The sequence below is a fragment of the Notolepis coatsorum genome, assembly GCF_963971535.1.
Source record: "Notolepis coatsorum genome assembly, chromosome: 7".
Classification (NCBI taxonomy): Eukaryota; Metazoa; Chordata; class Actinopteri; order Aulopiformes; family Paralepididae; genus Notolepis; species Notolepis coatsorum.
In genome coordinates this window covers 40,874,958-40,900,759 of record NC_140171.1, presented here as the reverse complement: position 1 = coordinate 40,900,759, position 25,802 = coordinate 40,874,958, and the positions used below count along the sequence as shown (strand labels likewise).

At 42.6% G+C, this 25,802-nt stretch overlaps 1 protein-coding gene across 1 annotated transcript in view; it reads left to right on the top strand.

Annotated features, from left to right (window-relative positions):
• Window positions 1-10,388: 10,388 nt before the first annotated feature.
• LOC311232002 (general transcription factor IIE subunit 2-like) overlaps window positions 10,389-25,802 on the top strand; it is a 49,328-nt gene continuing 33,914 nt past the window's right edge. The window contains exons 1-2 of the mRNA XM_084318658.1: window positions 10,389-10,559; window positions 18,214-18,402. Coding sequence (XP_084174784.1) covers window positions 18,249-18,402 — 154 coding nt within the window. The 5' untranslated portion in view covers window positions 10,389-10,559; window positions 18,214-18,248. The remainder of the gene's footprint in view (window positions 10,560-18,213; window positions 18,403-25,802) is intronic.

Genomic DNA, 25,802 nt, shown 5'->3' with positions numbered 1-25,802 from the left:
TGCAACCCCCCCGTATAGTTCATAAAGTACATTCCATACGAGTCCCAACCCAACCCCCGTGGCCCGCATAGGCCGGGACCGGCCTCCTGTGTCTGAACAAACACACAAACATAAAAAGCCCACGTTTGCATGTTTACTGCACAACAAGCGCGATCTTCATACCTCCGGACATCCTAACCTAAGTCACCGCTCCCCCATCCCTGCATGCAAAAGCCATATTCACCGTGGGTCCCAACAAGTGGCGTACACAACCAACCTTCATCCTGTCTCTCTCTCCTCCATTTCAGACAACAAGCCCCTCGTCTATAACTTCCAAACGCAGCAACCCCCCAGCTCTTTGCCCCGTGTCCCCAACACACAGCAAGGTCCAGATTTGTTATGACAAGACCCTACCGCACCTTTTCAGGGGGAGACACAATAGGGTGGGAAGAACGGCACCATTTCTGTGGTAAATTCCCACAGAACTTCTACAGTAATTTGAGGTTATTGTAGTACAGTACAAATGAGATTGATTATCTGGAAGGAGGAGAAAGGGATCATACGTGATAGAATTGTTGATCTCCTCATCTGACTTAAGCAGATGAGGAATAAACGTGTAGGCCAGACAAACCATGAACTATAGTCCAATTCAACATTTATTTGATCAGAGCCAGGAGACCAAGGTGAATAGGACAAAAGATTATCAGAAAACATTAACAGGGCTATCTGTGTACAGAAATTACAATCAGGTTTGCATCTCAAACCCCAACATGTACATAAAACAGTCACTCGTTAACATAATTTGAACATACATTGACCATGCTGCACACATTATACATGAGTAAATCTGGTTTCAGACACTAAACTTTAAACAACAAATGGTGTTTTCCCATGTATTTACTCACATAAAATGCATCAGTCAGTCTCTCTGGTGGAAGGAGCGGTGGAGCCCACAGACCCCTGGGGTCGGTCTGGTCTGGGGCTCTCGAATTACCAATTTGTCTCCTCCTATATACTACAATTTCTAGCCAATAATAGAATACAGTTCACCAACACAGTTGATCCAATCATGCGTCTCCTGTGGGCGATCTCCTGTGGGGGCTGGCAGCCCCCACCTCCTGGGTTGTGGCGACGTGATGGTACAGAGATGGAGGGGGCCCGTCGGTGGCCCCCATCAGTGTGGTCCCCCGCTGAGCACAGAGGGGTTCCGCCGGTGGCCCCCGTCCGTGTGGTCGCTGTGTTGGGTCTTGTCTCACGAGTGGGGGCTGGCATGATGTCCTCTGGTGGGGGGGGGTGTGAATACTCTTTGACCCTTTGGGCCATTACCATACAGTACTAATCTGGTCACATTAGGTGTGACCTTTGTCTATCCAACTGTCCCTGCGTCTCATTCCTCATTTAGCCCTGCAACCACTTCTGCTAAACAGTATACAAGGTTATTTATGAAATTCAACTCAATATTTACCACACATGTAAACGGCTTGCTTACCATTCTGTGGCTCTGCAGAAGCCCTGCCAGGCTCTCACAGCAGCTCATTGACTCATCTAGCTGCTGCAAAGCCCACAGCATGGACACATTTGCTCTGAATGTGTGATAAAGAAGTTTTTATTGCACTCTATACTCTTGGATGTTAATAGAGTTTTGAAGGGTGCCAGGCCGGTTGCCTGCACCATAGATATCTATATATATCTATGGGTTACACTGCCAGGTGGCGTGTATCACTTCCGCAACGGAATTCGGTTTCCAGGTTCGCCTGATTGGCCGAGACCGCCACGTGACCCACGCCGCTACCCGCCTCTCTGCCTCTGCCGCTGCCTGTTGTGTTGAAGCGCGCGCGGCATGGACTTCACTGCCGCTTTCCCACTTCACCGCCAGATCGCTCTTGTTTAATAATATTGTCGCGCCATCTTCTGAGTGCAGAAACGCTGCTGTTTAATGCTGCTGTCGCTTTTCACAGTCATCTTGAGTCAAGAATCACTTTTCCCACTTCAATGACAGAGCTGCTGTTTAATGCTATTGTCGCTTTTCACATAAGTCATCTTGAGTCAAGAATCACTTTTCCCACATCAATGACAGAGCTGCTGTTTAATGCTCACTTTTCCCACTTCAATGACAGTGCTGCTGTTTAATGCTATTGTCGCTTTTCACATAGTCATCTTGATTCAAGAATAACTTTTCCCACTTAAATGACAGAGCTGCTGTTTAATGCTCACTTTTCCCACTTCAATGACAGTGCTGCTGTTTAATGCTATTGTCGCTTTTCACATAGTCATCTTGAGTCAAGAATCACTTTTCCCACTTCAATGACAGAGCTGCTGTTTAATAATATTGTCGCGCCATCTTCTGAGTGCAGAAACGCTGCTGTTTAATGCTATTGTCGCTTTTCACATAGTCATCTTGATTCAAGAATCACTTTTCCCACTTCAATGACAGAGCTGCTGTTTAATAATATTGTCGCGTTGTGGAAAGCAGGATGAGAGAGCGTAGATTTCAGTGTGTATCATTTAATCATTTAACATTTGAAAGGCATACATTGTTGTCATACAGAAGTACAGAATACTTTTATCCAAAATGCTTCTTACTGTTACTGTTAGAGACTGTGCTAGACAAGATAAGTATGAAATAAAATAGTATAGCATGTAAAATAGAAGTAAAAATAGAGGTCACAGTGTTCAGTATAGACATATGTACAATGTTCGATGCAGAATAGAAGTAACTGAGTTACCATACAATATACAATATACTATGCAATGTACTAATATACAATACTATATAGTGCAGAGCAGAAATGGGATGAGGTACAATTTAGGTACAATTTACAGTAAGGTGTACGAGTTGTAGTGCAAATCCTTTACCAATAAATATAAAGTGTAAAGTGTGTTTAGGTGATCTAAAGTGTGGAGAGTGGGTGCTGCAGTGTGTTGTTTGTTTAAGTGAGTGTGTGCGTGTGGGTGTGTGTGCTGTGTGCATTTGATGGTTGTTGCATAGTGTTTATTGTTCGTTGAGCAGCCTGATGGCCTGGGGATAGAAGCTTCTTCTGAGTCTTTCTGTGCTCGCCTTAAGACTCCGGTATCGCTTGCCTGACCGCAGCAGTTCAAAGAGGCAGTTGTTCGGGTGGCTGGAGTCCTTGATGATTCTCTTAGCCTTACCCCTGCACCGCTTGTTGTAAATGTTCTGGAGGGTGGGAAGCCCCCCTCCAATTGTGCGTTCGGCTGAACGTGTCACTCTTTGTAGTCTGCTACGGTCTTGTGCAGTGCTATTCCCAAACCAGGAGGTGATGTTGCTAGTCAGGATGCTCTCTATTGTACATGAGTAGAAGTTCTTAAGGATCTTCTGACTGACTTGGAACTTCCTTAGGCGCCTGAGGAAGTAGAGGCGTTGTCGTGCCTTCTTCACAACACTGTCAATGTGTGTGGTCCATGTCAAGTCCTCGGATATGTGGGCTCCGAGGTACTTCAAACTGTTCACTCTCTCAACCGGTCCCCGTCGATGCTGAGGGGGCTGTAGTCCCTGACCCCCGACCTCCTGAAGTCCACAATCATCTCTTTTGTTTTGCTGACGTTCAGGGAGAGGCAGTTCTCCTGACACCACTGTGACAGATTCTCTACCTCTTCCAGGTAGGCCCTCTCGTCGTTGGCAGAGATCAGGCCCACCACTACTGTGTCATCAGCTAATTTGATGATTGTGTTGTTGTTCCGCTGTGCCACGCAGTCATGTGTGTACTGGGAGTAGAGGAGGGGGCTCAGAACACAGCCCTGGGGGGCCCCTATGTTGAGCGTGATGGATGAGGAGGTGCAGTTGCCTGCTCTTACCACCTGGGGTCTGCCCGTCAGGAAGTCCAAGACCCACTGGCAGAGGTCATAGTTCAAGCCCAGGTCCCTGAGCTTGGCTATGATATTGGAGGGGACTATGGTATTGAATGCTGAGCTGTAGTCGATGAACAGCATTCTCACATAGTTCCCCTGCCTCTTGTCCAGGTGTGATGCTGCTGTGTGCAGCACATGGGCTATGGCGTCCTCCGTGGACCTGTTAGGGCGGTATGCAAATTGCAGGGGGTCCAGGTTGATGGGGAGGGAGGAACAGATGTAGCTATGGAGACAATAGTATGGCTCATTTGACACACTATTTTTAGTCCAACATGTAAAAAATAGTGTGTTTCTACACACTGTAGTTTGTAGTTTATTACACGCTAAACATCTCCCATTTCCAAAATAATCCAGTCTTTTTCCATAGATCGCAAGATAAAACGCGTTATATGCAATAAGCCCAAATCGTTCTGGTTGATCCCCTGAAACCCCAAATACTCCCAAATCAAAGGTATATACCATGTACACATGTGCCTTCACAAAATCATCAAGGGGGGGGGGGGGGGGGGGGGGGGGCAGGGGGGTAGTCTTACCCCGAAAATGCGATCGTTGGTTTAGGTCTGGTATAATAGGACACTGTGATCGTTACAGAAACATGTTTCAGGTTCGGTAAAATTAAAAGGTAGGCGATACTGCCACCTGGTGAGATTTGATCGGCATTGCAATTCCAACGTAGGCAAATGAGCCAGGGACGGCTAGAGTGATCCGGATGATCGTTTAGAACGGGGATCAAAGGAAAAGGATCAGGATCCAAAAATGAGTTTACTCGTTATTGGCGCTCAAGTGTTGGCCACCAATGAGTTAAAGACTGTTTCTCTCCCTCCCTTTCTCAGACGAGGCACCAGAGAGGGGATACACACCATCTCACCCTGCAGAGATCCTGGATGAGACCAAGTTACTGGACATTCGCATGGAGCAGAAACAATGGCTTATAGGGATGCTCGATATTGGCTTTTTTACCGATACAGATATACCGATATTGTCCAACTCTTAATTTCCGATACCGATATCAACCGATATCACATTTTAATGCTGATATCGGCCGATAATATCGGTAGGCCGATAATATCGGACATAATTTCTATAGAAATGTAAAAAAAATTAAATCAAATAAAATAAACATTTGGAAAACCGATACCGATATTTTCCGATATCACATTTTAATGCCGATATCGGCCGATAATATCGGTAGGCCGATAATATCGGACATCCCTACTTATGACTGAAGTATGTGTGTGGAATTGTGTTTGTGTGTGTATGTGCGCATGCAAATATGTGTGTCTTGCATACTACTAGGGCTGTCCCCGACTAAGGATTTGGATAGTCGACTTTGATTGGCCGAAATTTGCTGATAGTCGACTGGTAGTTATTTTTTTCATTCCATTTGGGCTGCAGGGGTGCTTAAGGTCTGAAGGAGTCGACTGAAGGTTTCTCGTCCTCTGCAAAAGCATGCATACATCTTTATGTCTAGTCTAGTGTGTTCATTAGATGGGTGAAATCCTCTTTCAGTGCCTCTGTGCCCATTTTCTTAGGCAGTTAGCCTTGCTGGTATGCGTGCCATTAGCGTTAGCCACGCTTCTAAAAAATCTAAAATATTTAAAAAAAATTACTACACACACACACATTGTCTCACACTCATACAGTACCACATTATCACAAATCCCTTTCTTCCCTCAAGACTTCACAACCTCCCATCTACTCTCCACTTCCCTAACCACTCCTCGGTTATTTACTGGTATACATGCTCCTATACATGCATACTGCCGGTTATCACATGCCATGTATGATGTAGGGGTATTTATACTCTTATTCAAATAAGCCAAAGACCTGAAGTGACTTTTTTCATGTATTGTATTAGCTATGTAATATTGCACGCTAAAGACAATTTGAACAAAACAAAGAAGCTTTTTTTTGTACTTTATATGAAAATTATATTCTGTTGATGGAAAATTGCAAATTTGTCAACAACACATCCTGCATGTGGGCATGCACATACAAATGACATCCAATACGAAAAGATCTTTGATTTCCACGTCCCTCCCTCCATGTAAAACTGAATTCCCATAGGTCCTCAACAATTGAGTGAAGGCCAACATCCACACTCCTACACAGAGCTGTCTCTATTCTTCTATGTCACATCTCTGTAAAGGAATGTGGATCACTACCCACTTTCAAAACCTCTCTCAAGGGACACCTACGGGAGACTGCAATTCAACACTGGCCCCTGTAAATATCCTAACCCAACCCCCTCCAATGTACAGTCATTTACCTAGTATGGTTTTGTCAATAGTCCAATGTACAATTTTGTTTGTTTGTACAGTGTCTCCTCCCCCCCCCCCCCCTCAATGTACAGTTTTACTTGTTTATACAGTGTGCCCCCCCCCCAACCACCTCCAATGTAAATTACCCAGTATGGTTGTCAATATCCCAATGTACCCAACCCCCCGGGCCCCCACCCAACCTCCTCCAATGTACAGTTTCTACGTCAAATGTATATACTCCCTTTTCTTGACTCCTTCTGTATCACAAACAGTACTGTATTTGCAAATCTGGTATGTCATAAATGTATAGATGTAGCAGTACTGACTATCTGTATGTCATGTATGTCATATATGTCCTGATGAATTGAAAATGGGGGACCCTGATGTAAACAAGACGAAAGTCTTTCTCTGGTCTGCATCCCCTTAACAATTGTGTGTATTGAGCTGTACTGTATTGTACCCATTCTGCAATCTGTTAATAAAGTTTTCAATCAATCAATCAATCAATCAATCAATCAATCAATCAATCTGCCCAAGAGGGCCAAGATTTGTACCAAATCCAGATATCTGCAACAGAAACGGTTTGAAAGAAAATGCTGCTATAACCTGTTAATCTGTAGACTGTTTTCACCTAAAGGTACATGCCTAAGTAAATGGAAGATTGCTCCACTTCTGCAAGGTCAATTTGCATGTTCTTCCAGTGTCAGAAATATTGTGTCTGTTACTAGTAATTATTCAATTGTAATGAATAAATGAATTATGATTCATTATGATTTATGATTTTGATGATGATGATGATCAAAAATTGATACGGGTAGGAGAAAATGCTCACTGAGCTCATTCACCACCTTATTTTGATCATGTGTACAAAAAATCTAAGCAAATGAACTGCGGGAAGATGATTAAACAGAAGGATTTGTATACTCTCTTTTCTGGACTCTTTTGGTATCACAAACAGTACTCAAATTTGAACATCTGGTATGTCATAAATGTCTAGATGTAGCAGTACTGTCTATCTGTATGTTGTGTATGTCATATATGTCCTGATTAATTGAAAATGGGGGACCCTGATGTAAACTCTCTGGTCTGCATCCCCTTATTATTGTGTGTATTGAGCCGTACTGTACTGTAGTCTGTACCCCAGTGGCGGCCGCTGGGTACTTCGCCACTAGGGGCGCTATACCAAATATTTTGCAAACATGTACAGTACAGTACTGTACCACGCAAGACTCATGGCAAGACGTGAGCGATTCGACTCACGCTCACGGCAATGAATCGGCTCTTATGAACGAGTCGCTCAGCTGTTACTACAACAACACACAACCAGTCAAATAAAGTATAGTCTAGACTCTAATTCACAACTTGAAACACAATATAAATAGAAAAGTTAGAAACAAAACTCGCCCGTCTCCAAACACAGGCAGATCTCTCCCTCTCTCCTTCTCTCTCTCACACACAGCGCGACGTGGAATCGATTCGTTACACAATCAGACCCATTATATACCAAGAATAACTTCAGTATGAGTACAGGGCTGTACACATATTTTGCATATTGTTAAACGAGCCAAGGCTAGCTATTAAACTATCGATATGAATCGAAAATCTGGGACCCTGATGTAAACAAGACAAACGTCTTTCTCTGGTCTGCATCCCCTTAACAATTGTGTGTATTGAGCCGTACTGTATTGTACCCATTCTGCAATCTGTTAATAAAGTTCTCATTCATTCATTCATTCAAACATAGACAATATTGAACAAGCCATAATCCACGTATTTTCAATCCGAGAGAGCTGCAGTAGTTAAATCAATGAGCCATCGATAAATAAACAATCAGCAATGTCTCGCTTCATGAATGGCCAGCAGTAGTACTGCTCCTAAAAAAACTATTTACAACCGTTAACGTTAAGCCAGTTAGCCCGCACCAGCCTAGTAGTACTACTAACGTTAGCTCCCAGAACGATAGCCAGTTAGCCCGCACCAGCCTAGTAGTACTACTAACGTTAGAGAGAGAGAGAGAGAGAGAGACTCACTGTTTAGTTGAAACGTCCAGGGCAGGAAACGTGTATAATCCGCCATATAGCTTGTTAGCCAAGTGTTAGCTCAGCTGAGCTCGTCGACGTTAGCACAACACTCAACAAGTACATTCCTTTGTCCATTTCCGCTCGAACAGACTGCAAACTACCTGGCGTTCTATCGCCATGCTCTAAGACAAACTCTAACCTTAACCAACTTTGAAAGAGTGCCTAAGCTTAACAGTCTAAAGAACTTGCAGTCACAGCACGGCACGCTCTAAGACAAACAACAGTCCTAGTACCAGGAACCAAGCTAGAAGCTAGAATTGGAACATTAGAAATTGGATTCGGCCAATCAGAGATCGTCTCTGTGAAATTCTGCCATAGAAAAAAATACTGGCGTCGGCCAATCAGAGAGCGTCTCCGCGAAATGCGGCTATGGAAATTCTCACGGAAGTTCACGCTGCTTTCTAGACCGCTTCAAATCGCGCTCGGATTCCAACATAATAGTCATATTTCAACGCACAACGCCGTATGCACTGATTGGCTGTGACGGAGACAGCGATCAAACTGTGACGCGCAGTCAGAGCGCTATCGCTTCTTGCCCGGGCGAGAAATACGAAAAAATTTAAAAAAAACGTCACTTCCTGCCCATGAAAACGCTGTTTTTTTTATTTAGATAATAACGTTATATTGTGCATTGGAAATACAAACATACTTAAAATGAGTAAATATTATTCATTTTAAACATGTTTATATTATTTATAGGGCTATAAAACAAAAAACAAAAAAAAAAATTTTTCTTCTTCTCTCATTTAACAGGTGGGTCGGCGCCCTAGCGCCACCAGTGGCGAGCCGCCACTGCTGTACCCATTCTGCAATATACTGTATCTTAGTGTGGGACAAGCCTATAGTGTATATATACTGTATCTTAGTCAGGGACAGCTCTAGTGTATATATACTGTATCTTAGTCAGGGACAGCTCTAGTGTATATACTGTATCTTAGTCTGGGACAGCTCTAGTGTATATATACTGTATCTTAGTCAGGGACAGCTCTAGTGTATATATACTGTATCTTAGTCTGGGACAGCTCTAGTGTATACTGTATCTTAGTCAGGGACAGCTCTAGTGTATATACTGTATCTTTTACTTGTATTTTTGATGCATAAAAAGTGATATTATTAACACACAGGTGATTTTTGATGCATACAAAAGTGATTTTAAAACAAGATAACGCTAAACTCAGGCCTATATCTTTTTACAGCTGCGTGTTACAGCTGGATGTCGTCAGCTGGGAGTCACGTCACATTTTGGTGTACGACATTCATCTACGATGAATTGAAAATGGGGGACCCTGATGTAAACAAGACGAAAGTCTTTCTCTGGTCTGCATCCCCTTAACAATTGTATGTATTGAGCTGTACTGTACTGTACTGTACCCATTCTGCAATCTGTTAATAAAGTTTTCATTCATTCATTCATTCATCATCTACTTTATACATGCTTTATACATTCTGCTGCAAAGCCAATTACATGCGAATATTTACATGCTTATACAGTAATAAGTTATGTATGTACAAATATGTTTTAATATATTGCTCACCATCAACAAGTCAAACAATACGTTCGGCTGCAGAATATTGTGGCTGAAAACGAGTGGAAAAGGATTATGGGTCATGCGCATGCGTGCGCAAGCGCAGGAGCGCTCGGCAGTAGAATTCTGCAGGGAGTAGGATTTTGCAGAACACCGGCAAGTTGATATTTACGGCTTTCAGGTGTGGAGGAATTTTGTCATGTGTCGAGTCAGCGGTGATTTTGGAGACAGGGAAAATACAGTTTTCTTACCTTGTAGTAGTGACGTGAATATTTAGGGAAATAGCTTTAGGACCACTTCTGTAAAGAAAGACTTCGCTGTGGAAGAGAAATAAACCATTTGGATATCTTTGTTTTACACTGGAGCGGCTGTGGACATTATTTTTCTTTATCAATGAAGAATGAAAGTATTACACAGTAAGCAACTTTAACCAGTACAAGAGTGGAACGTCGGCCCTCATACAAACACACACCACTTGAACAGTAATAATGTTAAAAAAAAAAACGTTCTCTCACCTGTCTTTACTGACCCAAAATAGAATTGAGAGAAAACGGGATGCGTTGAAATGCCGTTTTCTGAATCACCAGTAGGTGGCTATTTTAATTTCACTTTGCTTTGAAAATCCAAGGATCGACTGTCGAAGTCTGAAAAGTCGAACAACGGACGGAAGTGCACAGTGATAAAAACGAGACAGCAGCAAGAACTACTGTAGCATTACAAACACAGCACACAACTATGATAGCTAGTGGTTTGCCTGTATAACCAAATTCCCTCTGGTTTACAACGGTCAAGATTTCCCGAAGACAATAATTCATCAACCTTTTTAAAGCAGAGAGGAAACAAAGGTAACGTTAGTAGTACGTAGCTTAGCTAGCGTTTAGTGTTTCAGAAGTTGTGACTTTTGTGCCATTTGTTGTTGTGCCTAACGTTAAACGTGCTGCGTTTAATGTTGGAGAGCAAATTTAGGGTCGAGATACATTTGAAATGTTGACTGAAATCGGCTAACGTTAACTTAACAGCTAACAGTTAGTAGTTTAGGCACCTAACAAAGTTGTAATGATAAACCATAGGTAACTAACTAACGGCAAGTAACGATACGGTAGTTTATTGTTTGTTGACATTATAGGGACACTTCACAAAAACTATTCGGATTTATTTTGCACATAATCTCACATCCACAAACTTGTTTTGCACACATTAATTTAGTTTGACTGTTTGAATATGGTCACCGGGTATGTCATCGGGGACATTGAATCCGTGTGTTGTGTTAATTACAGCACCATGAAATGATATAGATGAAAAATAGCTATACCTTGTCTCATAGGAAGTGCACTGCTACCTTATCATTTCATTGAGTTGTGATGTGATGTTTTTTTTTGGTGACGTGCCCCTTTTAAAGGCAGTTTGTTTGCTAGTAATTTTAGCTCTTATTTCTCTTTGCAGCAGGGTTGTATGAAAAGGAGCCTCAAACTTTACGTGATGCTGGCATCAGTGCTAGATGGTATGCCCAACCATAGTCGGTAGTCCCTGGCCATTTACAGTCGGGGATACATCCATAGGGAATTGTTTAGGTCCAGAGATTGAAGGCACCTTGCAATGTAGTTGCAATCTGTTTTGGTCTCTAGATGTGTGAGGTTATGATATGATGTTGCCCAATGCCCATTAACTAAGGCTGTAGACTACAGTTCATTATCAATACTACACAGGTGCGTTGATTATTTCTGGTAAGTGATAGTACCCCTGCTCTTCAATATAGAAGTCCCAAGCACTTGTATCTAGTATCAACTTGCCTCTATTCAGTGTATTTTGAAAAGCAAAAGCACTGTCACGTGCCATGAATAATCAATGCATCTGTGTCATGTTGACTGATAGCCTTATCTAGTTGAATCTTACTTAAAAGAACCAGCACCGTTTCACCACCTCTTCAACCTCTCCCTGAGGCTGGAAAGGGTGCCCCACCTCCTGCATTGCCCAAGAAGGGATGCCCATGCGCCCTCAATGACTACAGGCCAGTAACTCTGACGGCACACGTCATGAAGACCTTTGAGGGGCTGGTCCTGGAACAGCTCAAGCCCCTGGTGCATGACTCCCTTGACCCCCTGCAGTTTGCATACTAGGCAAACATCGGTGTGGAGGATGCCATCATCTACATGTTCCACAGCGTCTACATGCACCTGGAGAGGCTGCGCAGCTCAGTGAGAATCATGTTCTTCGACTTCTCCTGCACCTGGCTTCAACACCATCCAGCCTTTGCAGTTAGCGGGGAAGCTCACGGTGATGTGGCTGGAGCATGATCTGGATCACTGGCTACCTCACCAACAGGGCAGCCAGTCAGATGTACTGGTGAGCAACATTGCCGCCGCCCAAGGAACTGTGCTGTAACCATTCATCTTCACCCTCTCTACATCTCCAACTTCTGCCATAACTTGAGTAGGTGCCACCTACAGAAGTTCTCTGATGACTCCTCTATTGTAAGTTATAGAGTTGTTCCAATACCAGTATCGGAAATGCCTCCGATACAGCCTAAAATGCTGGTATCGGCGACTACACGTAAATTCTATGCTCCGATACCATATGATGTAATTGATCAACAACACGTGCAGTATCCTCCTGCTGAGAGTGAGCATTATAAAACAAACATGTTTTTTAATCGACCGTGAATTAAAATAAATAATAATAATAATTCATTTAATTTATATAGCGCTTCTCAATAACCCGAAGACGCTGACAGTAGTCGGGAGCAGGAGTACAAACAAAGAAACGAAAGCAAAGAAACAAACAAAAACAACAAAGAAAGCAAAGAAACAAAAACAAAAGGATCATGAGACCATGGGGGGAACAGGGGAGACAGCCTGATAGCACAAAAAAGACTGGAGACAGACATCAATCAGGTTGGAGGGGAGGGGGGGGTTTAGGGGTGGGGGGGGTTGAAGGCAAGGGAGAACAGGTGGGTTTTGAGGCGAGCTTTGAAGGTGGAGAGTGTAGGGGAGTCTCTGATGGACTGGGGGAGGGAGTTCCAGAGTCGGGGTGCAGTGCGAGAGAAGGCCCGATCTCCAAAGTTTTTAAGCTTGGATGTCGGGACAGTGAGGGAGGCAGTGGAGGAGGACCGGAGGGAACGGGTCACTGTTTGTCATTTTAACAGCAGATACTTTCTTAAATGCCATCGTCCCGACAGAGCCATGTGACGGGGAGCTCTGATGTGGTCGCGTGCTGGTCTTATTAGCATTAGTTGAAGCGCTAGCTGAAAAGCTAGTTTTAGCTTAACGTTACCTTGGCTAAAGTTGGGGCTATTCATAATCCAGCAATAGTGGCTGCAGACCTGTTGGCAAAGGAGTATTCCAAGGTAAATCACTTTTTCACCAGTAAGTTACTGGCAGTAACGTTACATTATTTCCATCTAGCTCACGTTAACGCGGCTAACGTTAACGTTAAGTGTCGTCGCTGATCGACCTCTCGCACGCAATTAATGACATGACAGCCATACCGGTGACAATGTTTAGCTTTTAGTGCCAAAGGATAAGAGTCTGAGGCGGCGTCTCAAAAGAGAATGTTGAATATTTATTTTGCATCGAAAATCACAACATACACGCTACTACTAGCCAGAGCCTCTGCAGACTGGATAGCAAGTGCAACAACGTATAACGTCTGTGCGGAATCAATGTCCCAACAACCTTTCCGTGGGTGAACTCATTGAGCATAGTTGTCAATTAATGATACTAATACTAATCTATACAATCACCTGTTGTTGAATAAATACCATTACTTTCTAGTTATTACTAAAAAAAACAGTATATATAAAACAGTATCTGTAGCTGTAAAATATATATATATTTCTTTTTATATAATTTATATAATATACATTTTTTTTAATGTATGCACTTGTATCGTATCCGTATTGGCCGATACCCAAAGCTTAGTTATCGGAATCGGATCGGGAAGGAAAAAATGGTATCGGAACATCTCTAGTAAGTTATATCACAGACGACAACAAGGACGAGTACAGGGCCCTGGTGGAGAGCTGTGTAGGGTGGAGCGACAGCAACCACCTCCAACTCAACATCAGCAAGACCAAAGAGCTGGTGGTGGACTACCGGAGAGGCAAGAAGAGGCCCCCCTCACTCCCATCACCATCCGAGGGGATGAAGTGGAGATGGTGGAAAAATACAAGTTCCTTGGAGTACACCTGAACAACAAATTAGACTGGTCGGACAACACAGAGGCCCTCTACAGGAATGGACAGAGCAGGCTGTTCTTCCTTAGGAGACTCAGGTCCTTCATCTATTTCCCTGCCCATACCTCCCCTCTCCCATACTGTTATGACGCCCGGATCTCCCCAAGGAGATCAATAAAGGAATATCTTAAAGGTAGAATCTGTAATCCCATCAAACGGCGACCTCTAGGCAAAAATGTCAGCTACTATAGCGGAAGAATTGCTACTGCTGGCCACACCTCAGGCTCTGCTGAGAGAGGAGATGTTCACACTTCACAGTATAATAAGTTGCTAAATAAAAATGTGTAAACGAAGCGCAATACCAAGTGGGGCTCTTTTGCTTAGAGGTCGCTGTTTGATGGTATTACAGATTCTACATTTTAAAAGGCGACATAATAAAAGTTATCAAATAGATTTTCAAGAATCTGCTTATTCATAACCTCACATCTAGTGACCTAAACAGATTGCATTTTACATTGCAAGGTTGCTTCACTCTGGACCTAAATAATTCTGTATTAGCGATGTCATGAAAACCCAATAACTGTTTGTGTGGATTAAAGTCGACTTTTATAAAGTGGTTGTTTTTTATTAAATTTTTTATATGCATTGTTGAAAATATCATTGAAATCATTAAAAAGTTGGAATGGAATAGTAAAATTTTCAATGTCAGCCACTAGGAGGAGTGTAGTTTCATGAAACAAACTATACCTCTCCACCTGAGCTTGCAGTGTGGCCTGGCCGCGACTATGCTTTTACCAACGCGTTTGTGTTTCTGGGTTCCCGTTTTGCGCTCTGATTGGCCACTGACCTACGCTAGTACGCCCCCCTCGCTATGAGCGTGTGTCTGCGCTATTGTTTATTATTATCCGGCCACAGTGTGGGTTCCCTGGTCGGTGATGATGAGCTCAAATAGGTTATTATAATAAACACTGAATGGAGCAATATAGCCTTGTTGTTAGTTAGACTTACCGGACAATTCAGTACAGCAGGCTATACGGTCTTCTTCAGTTACACTTTGAAACATTTATAGCGAGTCTTGCTCTAGAGATGCATCATCGGCTCTACAACAACAATGGCTTATTTATCTATAAAGAAGACAATCCCATCGCTGACAACAAGTACTATAGTCACACACAGGCCTGCCGTATTTTATGAATGAAGTCGATTTTCATTTAATCGCCTTTGGGGACATGCGGTTATTATAGGATGATGCACGTCTGGTCTATTCTCCTGGTCACAATTCACTGCATCCCCTTAACAATTGTGTGTATTGAGCCGTACCGTATTGTACCCATTCTGCTATCTGTTAAATAAAGTTTTCATTCATTCTCCTCCCGATGTGTTCGTTCAACTCGCGTCTCTGCGACCAGCCGCTCTATCGGAGATAGGATTGTGTCATGTTTTGCTAGAGGGTACATATGTTTATTATTCCGAATAGATCTACACGGGCTTATAGCCTATAATACGTGACATTTGAAGCAGGCACCACTGCTGTTGTAATTGTCTGGTAATAGCTCTTTCGAGTGTTTATTATTGGGTTGTTGTCGCAGACTCGTATGGTACTTCCTTCCTATACCCAGTTAAATCTGTCTTTATATCTCACGTGTCGTGTAAAAATCTGCGCTCATAGCGAGGGGGCGTACTAGCGTAGGTCAGTGGCCAATCGGAGCGCAAAACGGGAACCCGGAAATACGAACGCGGTGGTAAAAGCATAGACGCGGCCTGGCCTCCGTGTCCTGTTGTTGTTATTAGCAGTAGCTGGCTATAATGTAGCCCTGTGTCAAACCTCTGGTTTATAAGTGAATGAAAATCTTGAAATATAGGAAGTGAGTAAAGGGGATATGATGCCATTGATTTAATTCTTGATTGAAATGACGTAATTCTCAGGGTTTGTACATTGTTGGACACATTTGGGATAGTGTAAGTAGTAAGTACACAACTCAATACAAATATATATATACAAATATATAGGTCTAGTGGTTTTTATACATTTTAAGGCGAGACACTGCAGGTGAATAGTCAAATATACTTTATTTGTTGATTTTGAGATTTTGTTATATTTTGCTTCCTAAACATGTCTTCTATGAAACTAGTGACAATAAAACATCAATATAACACACATTTAGTTGTTTATTTTACATAAGTTTGCCTTATTGCATCCATAAATGTGCACATATTTAATGGGGAAGTGCCTCATTTGCATATATAAACATAAATTTCAGAAAACTTGCAATATATTTTTTCTTAGTTTATATGTACATAACAAATTGGGAACGTTTCATAGTGATATCTATTCAAATATTTTTTGCCTATTAGGGGGTACTACACTGTTTGTAGCCTGTGTGTAGTTCTGTTTAGTTCAATAACATCATTATTATTATTCAGTTATCAGGCATGTGTTTAGGTTGTCTTATTACTAATGGTTTGATTAGGTATTGTGTTTGTAAATATCTGTTTAAAAAAAAAAGTATGGCATTTTACAATACAGAACTTTGAAGGCGTTTTCCCAAAAATGATTTTTAAGAGTTTTTCCTCATACTCTGAGCCAGAAATCTCCACTTCAGTAACACACACATACACCAAACCTTCCAGTTCTATTCATATCTATGTTCTGAAGGTATTTACAGAAGGGTTTGTTGATATCGCATTCATACCCTGATTTATATCACATTTTATTCCTAAAAATATGGCGAAATATGGAATTTTACCATAAAAATTTACTGAATGGAGTATTTTCTGATTTATGGACTGATAAAAAGAGATATCCAAAATCCCCTCTGTAATAACCTTTGGCTCTAATATGTCAACAAAATGAAACTATAATTTTGAAAATGGCTTTATCCAATGTTCAGATTTCTGTCCTGGAATTATATGCAAATTAGTGCATATTTAAGTAGATCATGCCTCATTTGCATATTTAAACATACAATTTCAGAAAACTTGTAATACAAAAAAGTCTTGTCTTAATATAAGTAATCAACTGGGGAAGTTTCATTGTGATATCTATTAGTTAATTTGTTTACCCTATTCACCTGCAGTGTCTCCCCTTAATGTGAAAACGTTACATATTAATCTTTAACCAAAGTCATGACTGAGGGCGGTTACGTGGCGTAGTGGGCAATGCGCTAGCCACGAATGCGGAGACGCTGGGCTCGCCTGTTCGAGCCCAGCGCTCCACATTGCTTTCAGTTTAGCTGGTCGTTCACTAATACACATTGGCCGTATTAGGGGGTGGGAAACTGATGGGTGGGGATCGGGCGTTGTGGACAGCGACTCCTACAGGTCGGTTGGTGCGCCTGCGCAGTAGAATCAGGAAGTGTCGGGGGCAGCGTGAGCCTCCCACGCGTTACTCCTCGCCACTGAGAGATCGAGCTGCGCAGGTGAAAAGATGCGACTGCTGTTACCTCAAGTACCGGAGGGGACTTGTGCTATGTATGACTTAGTCCACATTGCAGCCGGCTTGTGGGAGGCAAGAAACAGCGTTCGTGACAGGGGAGGGTTGAATTGGATGATACGAAATTGGGATGGGAGAAAATATAGAAAATGGGAGGAAAAAGTGGATAAAAAAAAAAAAAAAGTCATGACTGAGGAGAAGTTATCATTTCAATTATAGGATAGGCCTACATGTTAAGACAATGAGGCAGTCTAATTGAATATTGAGATATAAATTATGTTAGAAATAGGCCTACCACTAGGTTACAGTTTAATAATGTCATTTATATTTTGTAACTCGGATTAATTCTTTTTCTTTTACTTGTGCATGTTTATCTTATGTAAACAGCACAATTTAATTTAAAATATGTAAATCTACAACTACCTTTTTATTCAATGTATTGGTATCACTGGTGGCCTACATTCTGATCAGGCTACTTATTTGATCTTCAAGCATTTTCTTTTTCCAAAAATTTGTCTACACAGACTTTGTTGGTTTTGTCATTACAGTACCTGACGAGCAAGGTACCGAGCCAGAAAAGTAATTTTCATGTCCTTATCGCTACATTGAGTAGCGCTCATTGAGTCGTTGGGTGAGCATTTGTTTTCTGGTGTTTTCTCCCAACCTCATACAATGCAGTTGTGTGCATACCAGCAACTAGCATCTGTGTCAACAGCTGGTTTGTTATTTGATTTATCATAACAAATGGGGAGAGGCAAAATAAAACAAAGTTGATTTTCTTATAGATAACCTTTGTCTCAGTTCAGCATATTTTAATTGAAGATGCCAAAGAAACTGAGTTTAAATCCCAAGGAAGCCTATTCATAAACCTGAGTTTTTGTTGTTTTGATTTCAGTTGATTGAGCTGGCCTTTTGTGTGGGGCTGTCAAGATGGACCCAGCCTTGCTGAGGGACAGGGAACTGTTCAAGAAGAGGGCTCTATCCACTCCAGCCGTAGAGAAAAGATCAGCAGCTTCAGACTCCCACAAAAAGAGGAAGTCCAAAGTCGACAAGGATGGCTCTTCAGGGTCCAAACACGGCACTGGTAAGTGTAGCAGAGTGAAGTTTAGAGATGCAGACTCACTCTTGTGATTGAGTGTAATAATGGAGATTTATTTTTATATCTTAAGCCCCACCTCTTTTCTGAATTATGCAATTACAGCTGTTCAGTGTTTCCCTCAGGATTTTGTGAGACTGGTGGATGAACCTCGGAGCCTCTAGGGTGGTCCGGGGGCATACAAAAAAAAACAGTTTTTGTACATTTTAAAGTTAAATGCATCAATCTGGTGCACTTTGAGAGCAAAATAAAGAGACTACCGGTAGATCTATGATGAACTTTGTGCTCAAAACACGGCTTGGATATATGTACTTGATGTTTGTTATGTTGAATAAACTTCAATCAAAACTAGACTAGAGCATACATTTGAGCCATCAAAGAAACGAAGCAGAAGTGGTTACCCGTGTTGAACGTATTTTATAATTTTTTTTGAAAAAAAAGATATATACTGGATTACTATTACGACTACTACCACTGCCAATACTACTGATACATCCCTATTGGCAAACTTTATATATAAAAAAAAACAGTCTAGGTAATTAATGGGAAACACTGCCTGTTGCTTCCCCCATATTATTGGGACCTCCATCTGCTAATGATTGCTAAGTTGGCAGATCTATTGTCTCAATATTCTAATGTTGAAATAATTGTGATGGTGATTTTAATATTGACTGGCTGAGTAACACTTCTAATTATTTTATGGAGGTTAGTAGCAACCTCAGCCTACTGTATCTCAGTTGGTTATGGAATCCACTAGACCTAAAATGAAAGATAGCTCTAGCTCTCATCTTTTCAAAGATTAAGACTCCCTTTATCATTCAACCACTTTATCATTCAACCATTTGATGTAATCTATAACTAGTTATGGTACTCACCATTTTATCTTATATCATGAGGTTGGTGGTCTTCTCTGGCAGAGACAGGAGTTGCATTGGAATCTGTTTCTTTATAAAGCCATAATTAGAGACTTTCCGAATTAATAATAATAATAATTTCTGAAATGTATATAGCACCTTTCAGGAAACTCAAGGCACTTAACAGAGGAGGGGGACAAAGGGGAAGGAAATCAGAGGAACAATAAGAGGGAAGTCAGGCAGAGTCATTGATACATTTGGTGAAGAGGTCAAATTTGAGTTGTCATTTGAAGGAGTCCAGGGATGTAGCATTGTGGATGTTTGGAGGGAGGGAGTTCCAGAGGGACGTCTATACTTTCCGTAGCCACATTTCTGCAGACCCCTCTCTGATTGGTTGAGCCCATTTCTGCAGACCCCTCTCTGATTGGTTGAGCGAAGCCCCTCTCTGATTGGTAAAATGAAGCTCGGGGTAGACGCCGGCTCGTGTGGTGAGCACAGACCATCGCTATAGTTTCCCAACAGGAGTAAAGTCCGTAGCAATCCGAAGTGACATTATAGACCACCAGACTCTTTCTCTTAAGGCATTAACTGGGTTAATTAATATATATGTTATATTGTAACTGTCTAGTTACACATTGGTTCCGAAACATGTATGTTCCAGGCTGCAATTAAAACTTTGAATCTGAGAGTGCTGGCTTCCTGCTTTCTTCTAACTGTCTAGTTAGGCATTAACTGTGTTAATCTAAATGTTACATTGTAACTGTCTAGTTATGGCATTAAATGTCACACCACGATCAGTTGGTATGATGAAACGCATGTTATTATATGTTTGATTGAAATGTTGTGTCTTACTAATAATAACTAATTCCTTGGTCAATAGAAGTCTCTGTGATACTTTCTGAATATGATGTTCCCAAAATGTTTGGGAACATCAAATGGGCAGGGTTATAATTAGGGATGCCCCGATCGATCGGCCACCGTTCATTATCGGCCGATAATCAGTATAAATATGTGATCGGTGATAATGCTTTATTTTCGCCGATCGTCAAAACCGATCTCACTCGCTGAGTTCTGTCTCAGACACCGGGAGCTGCACTCACTCCCACACAGTGGTGCGGCGTCTGCTCCTCCTTCCAGCCCCTCCCGCGCGCATGTAAACACGGGTCTAGTCTAGTGGGACGGGAGAACGGCGTCTCCCTGAGCTAACGTTAGCTACCGTTACAAAATGACCCAGTCAACCATTCACTTCCAGTCCAATACATGATGAGGCATTGTCTAACCGAACGGTATCTAGCCGGCCAGCTACCGATAGCTCCTGACATCAACAAACGCTCCAGCAAGTCTAGTAGAGACGTGTATGATACCTCAGCTAGCTCACGTTAGCTGACGCCAGCTCACTGTTCAAAACGAAATGTCCCACTGAACTAAATAGTTCACCGAGGCGCTGTATCAACGTTATATAGCCGGCCAGCAGTAGCCACAGATAGCTCCTGATATCAATGTTTTATAACACTCATTCGATGCGTATTCGAGCTGAGTGCATGTTGTTGAATATGATCAATAGGGTCCAGCTGCAGCTCCGGAGAATCCTGGCCGTAGCTGCAGGCTACTCTAGTATAGGGTCCAGCTGCAGCTCCGGAGAATCCTGGCCGTAGCTGGAGGCTACTAGAGTACACACAGACAGTGGAGCTTGTTGCGTGGTGGCGATGTCTCGCAGATAATACAAGTACAAGTCTAATTATATAATATATATATTTTATTAAAAAAAAAATATATATATAAAATAATTTAAAAAAAATGTAATCAAAAACGATCGGTATCGGATCGGTATCGGCCGATATGGCTCACGACGATCCGTTATTGGTGGCAAAAAACGTGATCGGGGCATCCCTAGTTATTTTTTATTTTTTTTTATTGATCTTTTTCCCCCTCCATTTTCCTCCGATTTTCTCCCATCCCAATGTTAGTCGTATGCCAATTCCCAGTCCCTTCCTGGTCGCTGCGCACTTACCCCCCACAGTCAGATCATCTGGGAGAGTGGAGGCTACCACGTGCTTCCTCCGACACACGTCCAGCCAATCACCGCTTCTTTTCACCTGGCAGCGCGGATTCTCATCGAGAGGGCGTAGCGTGTGGGAGGACCACACTATCCCCCTCAAGTCCTATCCGCGCTTAGCAGGTGCCCCGACCGAACTGTAGGAGTCGCTGTTTACAACGACCCGGACCCACCCCGCCAGCTTCTCCCACCCTCTAATACAGCCAATTGTATTAGTGCAGACGGCCAGCCAAGCTGGTGACAACCCCGGAGCTCACAGCTCCGGGGTTGGTGACGAACGCAATCTCCGCTCGGCCACCTAACCGCCCTGGGGCATCCCTAGTTATAATAGAAGAAAGACAGTGTAAACAATATAATTAACTCTGAATATAATAATGAGGAAAAAGAAACAGGATACACAACAAGGTGCATGAGATGAACGCGAAATAACATAACATTATGTTATATAACGTTACAATGTGCATAACGTTATGAATAAAACGCGAAATAACATATAACGTTATGTTATATAACATTACAATGTACAGTTTCTGACAGCTGGCTGTGTTGTCACGCGAAATAACGTTATACACGAATCTGGTAGTACATTTCTTTTTATCTTCTTGATATGATTATTACGCTCGCCTTTTGCCGCGTGACGAGCTAAACCAATCGGAGAGGGGCTTCGCTCAACCAATCAGAGAGGGGTCTGCAGAAATGCGGCTACGGAAAGTATAGACTCCCCAGAGGGTGGGTGCGGCAACAGAGAAGGCTCTGGGACAGACCGTGCACAGGTTGGTGGTGGGGATGGAGAGGAGACCAGAGTCAGTGGACCGCAGCCTCCGGTGTGGGATGTATGGATAGGAGGTCAGCTAGCCAGCTCTATTTGTCTATGGAGAAGTTCCCCTTCTTTGCAGGGCTATAACTTTTTAAATTCTATTGCTAGATTGCCATTATTATGGCCCATTCAATGTCCTATATCCATTGTTCAGGGTGTAGCAACGATATACTTTTTCATTCACATATTCATACTAAAATATGGTCTAAAGTATAAGTATGTTTTTATCGTTTTCTGCAGCTTTCTCCAGAACTTGATTTATAGCTCCAAATGCATTATATTGATGATGAAATACAGTTTGCAATCGGCGCGAGATAAAAAATTTCAACTGGACGTGGTTCTAGAAGTTACTACGTATCATCTGATATTGACCGGATGGGCGAGGGGGCGTTTATAATTCCGTGGGCAACATTATACCATTCGTCTAGTGTGGGTCATATGGTCATCAGAGCAGTTTATATGGAATACGTTAGAAAATAACGCTGGATCTTACCGTATGTTCCTCGCGCCGTTGGACGATCAGCGTGGAGTAGACCGTTTTAGATTATGGGATGTTGATCCTGATGAACCATTTCCAGGTTGTATAATACTATATACGTCCAAAAAATTTTGTTTATTGAGTTAGGGCGAGCGGTTGATCATCCAGTGTGTTGAGATGGAGTCCGGCTACCGATCGCGAGTGCCCGGACGACATATGGATGAGCACTTCCTGTTTGGCGCGCCCCTCCCTCTTGGCCGATCTGCCACCAGATGGCGCTCTCGAACCGTTAAGACAGTTGAGTGGAGCTCACCAGTACATCTCATGGCTCCGGAGGAGAAATATGATTTCGATCACAGATTTTTGAATTATTGATATCAAAGACGAGTTACGGCGTCTTCGGCAGAATGAGCATGGCTAGGAATGACGTCTAAACACGTCATCGGCGTTTAAAGTGTTAATATATATTTTTTTTTATATAGTTTACAATAATAATTAAAAAATCATAATTTTTCATCTGTGTGTTCTAATTCTTTTTAGAATTTTCTCCCTCTTCTCCTTCTCACTCTCTCTAACACTCTGTCAGACTCACTGAGGCAGGCTGGCAGCCTGTACGTTAATGCCAAGCAAGCAGTGCAAAAATGCTTCCGCATTCGTCACCGCACGCTAGTGCGGTAAAGCGCCCTTCTTTTCAGACAAATGCTACCGTGCGTGCACCGGCGGCGGCGTGCTCGCTCAGGTGCGTGCGTGCGCCGGCGTGCTCGCGCGAGGTGCCCGCGCATGCGACACGAGCGGAGCTCAATATATATAAGTCACCGCCCCTTATTCAGTATCCAACAAATAGCTCAATTGGCTAGGACACATGGCTGTGGATCCTATGGCTTGTTTGCTGGCGAGTTCGAATCCCATCAAAAATATTTTTTAACGTGATTTTTTTTTAACGTGTATTCTTTCGCCGATTAAGGTTAGGCATTGTTTCGGAGTTGGTTAAGGTTAGAACGGTTAAGTTTAGGCGCTGTTAAGGAGCTGGTTAAGGTTAGAGTTTGTCAAAGAGAATGGCAATATAATTTCTATGGTTAAGGTTAAGGTTAGGCATTGTTTCGGAGTTGGTTAAGGTTAGAACGGTTAAGTTTAGGCGCTGTTAAGGAGCTGGTTAAGGTTAGAGTTTGTCAAAGAGAATGGCAATAGACAGCCTATTTCCGCGAAAATGAAAGGCGCATTACTGCATGCCACTACGGTAAATTTTTGCACTGCTTGCTTGGCATAAAGCTACACGCAGGCTGGCAGTCACTCTGTGCTCACTGCAGCTCAGGCAGAATAGAGAACATTTGCAGAGGGGGAGGTGTCTTTTTCTAGCGTCCTGGTCCATCCACATTGTGGTTGGTTGTGGACTCCACAACCAATTATTAGCCAATAAGATTCGAGCTTAAGAAAGGGGTTGGGTTAATGTAACACAGGGCCGTCTGGCTGCCAAGTAGTCTAGCGTCTTCAAATTTGCCGCCCTAGGGGCGGGCCAGTCCAGAAAGTTTCCACCGATTGACCAATCAAATCACATTGAAAGCTAAACGTGACGACGTCATCGCCTCGGCCTCGCGGCCGCGTAAACCATACACGGAAGTGAAACTGCGTTGGGGAAAATATACATGCCTCGTGGCCACGTTCGAATAAAAAAAACTATGTTCTGCCGTGTCATATCATACTGTGTTATTGTTTAATGGGGCGCCGACTCGCCGAGTCATACTGTACAAACATGGTCTGCTTGTGTTTAATGGGGCGCCGACTCGCCGAGTCATACTGTACAAACATGGTCTGCTTGTGTTTGATGGGGCGCCGACTCGCAGAGTCATACTGTACTGGTCTGCTTGTGTTTGATGGGCCGAGCCATAGGCTACTGTATACATGTATGTTCTGCCATGTCAGCAATATCTTGCAAGACGCTGAAACGCTCCGACGGCGACATCAGGCCATTCATTAATTTCAACCTAGAACCTAAATGATCTCTCTCGCTCTCTATATATTATTTGGCTTAAATATGAAAAAAAAGTATTTATAAAAAAGATATTTGGCATCCTCTGTTATTTACCCACGCGACGCCACTGGGTGGGAGTGATGTGGTGCCCGGGCTTGGTGTGTGTGAACCCTAGCAGCTGAATTCTGGACATATTGCAGCCTGTTCAGGTCATTGCTGGGCAGTGATGGGAATAACAGCGCTATAAGTAACGGCGTTACTAACGGCGTTAGTTTTTTCAGTAACGAGTAATCTAACGGATTACTCTTCCAATCTTAATAACACCGTTACTGCAAAAAAATGCGGCGCGTTACTATGATTGAAGCAGTTTCTTTCATCAGACAGATCTTTGCGCTGAGAGGCATTCTGTCCTTCCTTGTTTAGTGGGCAGTGCGCGAGACAAGCACAAACATGCTGACGATTGGCTGAGGTTGAGTAAAATGTAGGGATGTCCGATATTATTGGCCTACCGATATTATCGGCCAATATTGGCATTTAATTGTGATATCGGAAAATATCTCTGTTTTCAAATCTTTTTTTTTTTTTTTTTTTTTTACATTTCTATAACCTTTATTTACCAATGCAAGCAAGTAAGAACAAATTCTGATTTTACTTATTGTCAAGTATGCATAATGATGTGTTAATTCCACAACAAGAGATATGTAATGTTAATTACCTGAAATTATTAAGTTTTTGGGGGGGGGGGGAACCCTGCATATATCGGTATCGGTTGATATCGGTATCGGAAATTAAGAGTTGGACAATATCGGTATTGGTAAAAAAGCCAATATCGAGCATCCCTAGTAAAAATGTCATGGTGCCAATCAGAGGTAGAGGTGGACGCCTGGACGGGTGCCTCCAGAGTCTGACACACAGCCACAACACGAGCGACTCAGTCAGCGTGAGACCGCGGGTCCGTGTACGTTTTGAGACCAAATAATCCAAAACGAATCCAACGAACAACACAAGCGAGCAGTCGGCGTGAGACCGCGGGTCCATGAGCGTTTCTTGTTTACCCTTGTTGTGTTGCAGCGCAGGGCACTGCAGTAGTGGCTCTACTGCTGACAGCCTTATCAACACATAGTGCTGCACTTCCTGATTTAATAGCACAGTCTGGTGTGCAGAGATATATATATATATCTGTATGTCATCCATGTCTTAAATGTCATGATTAG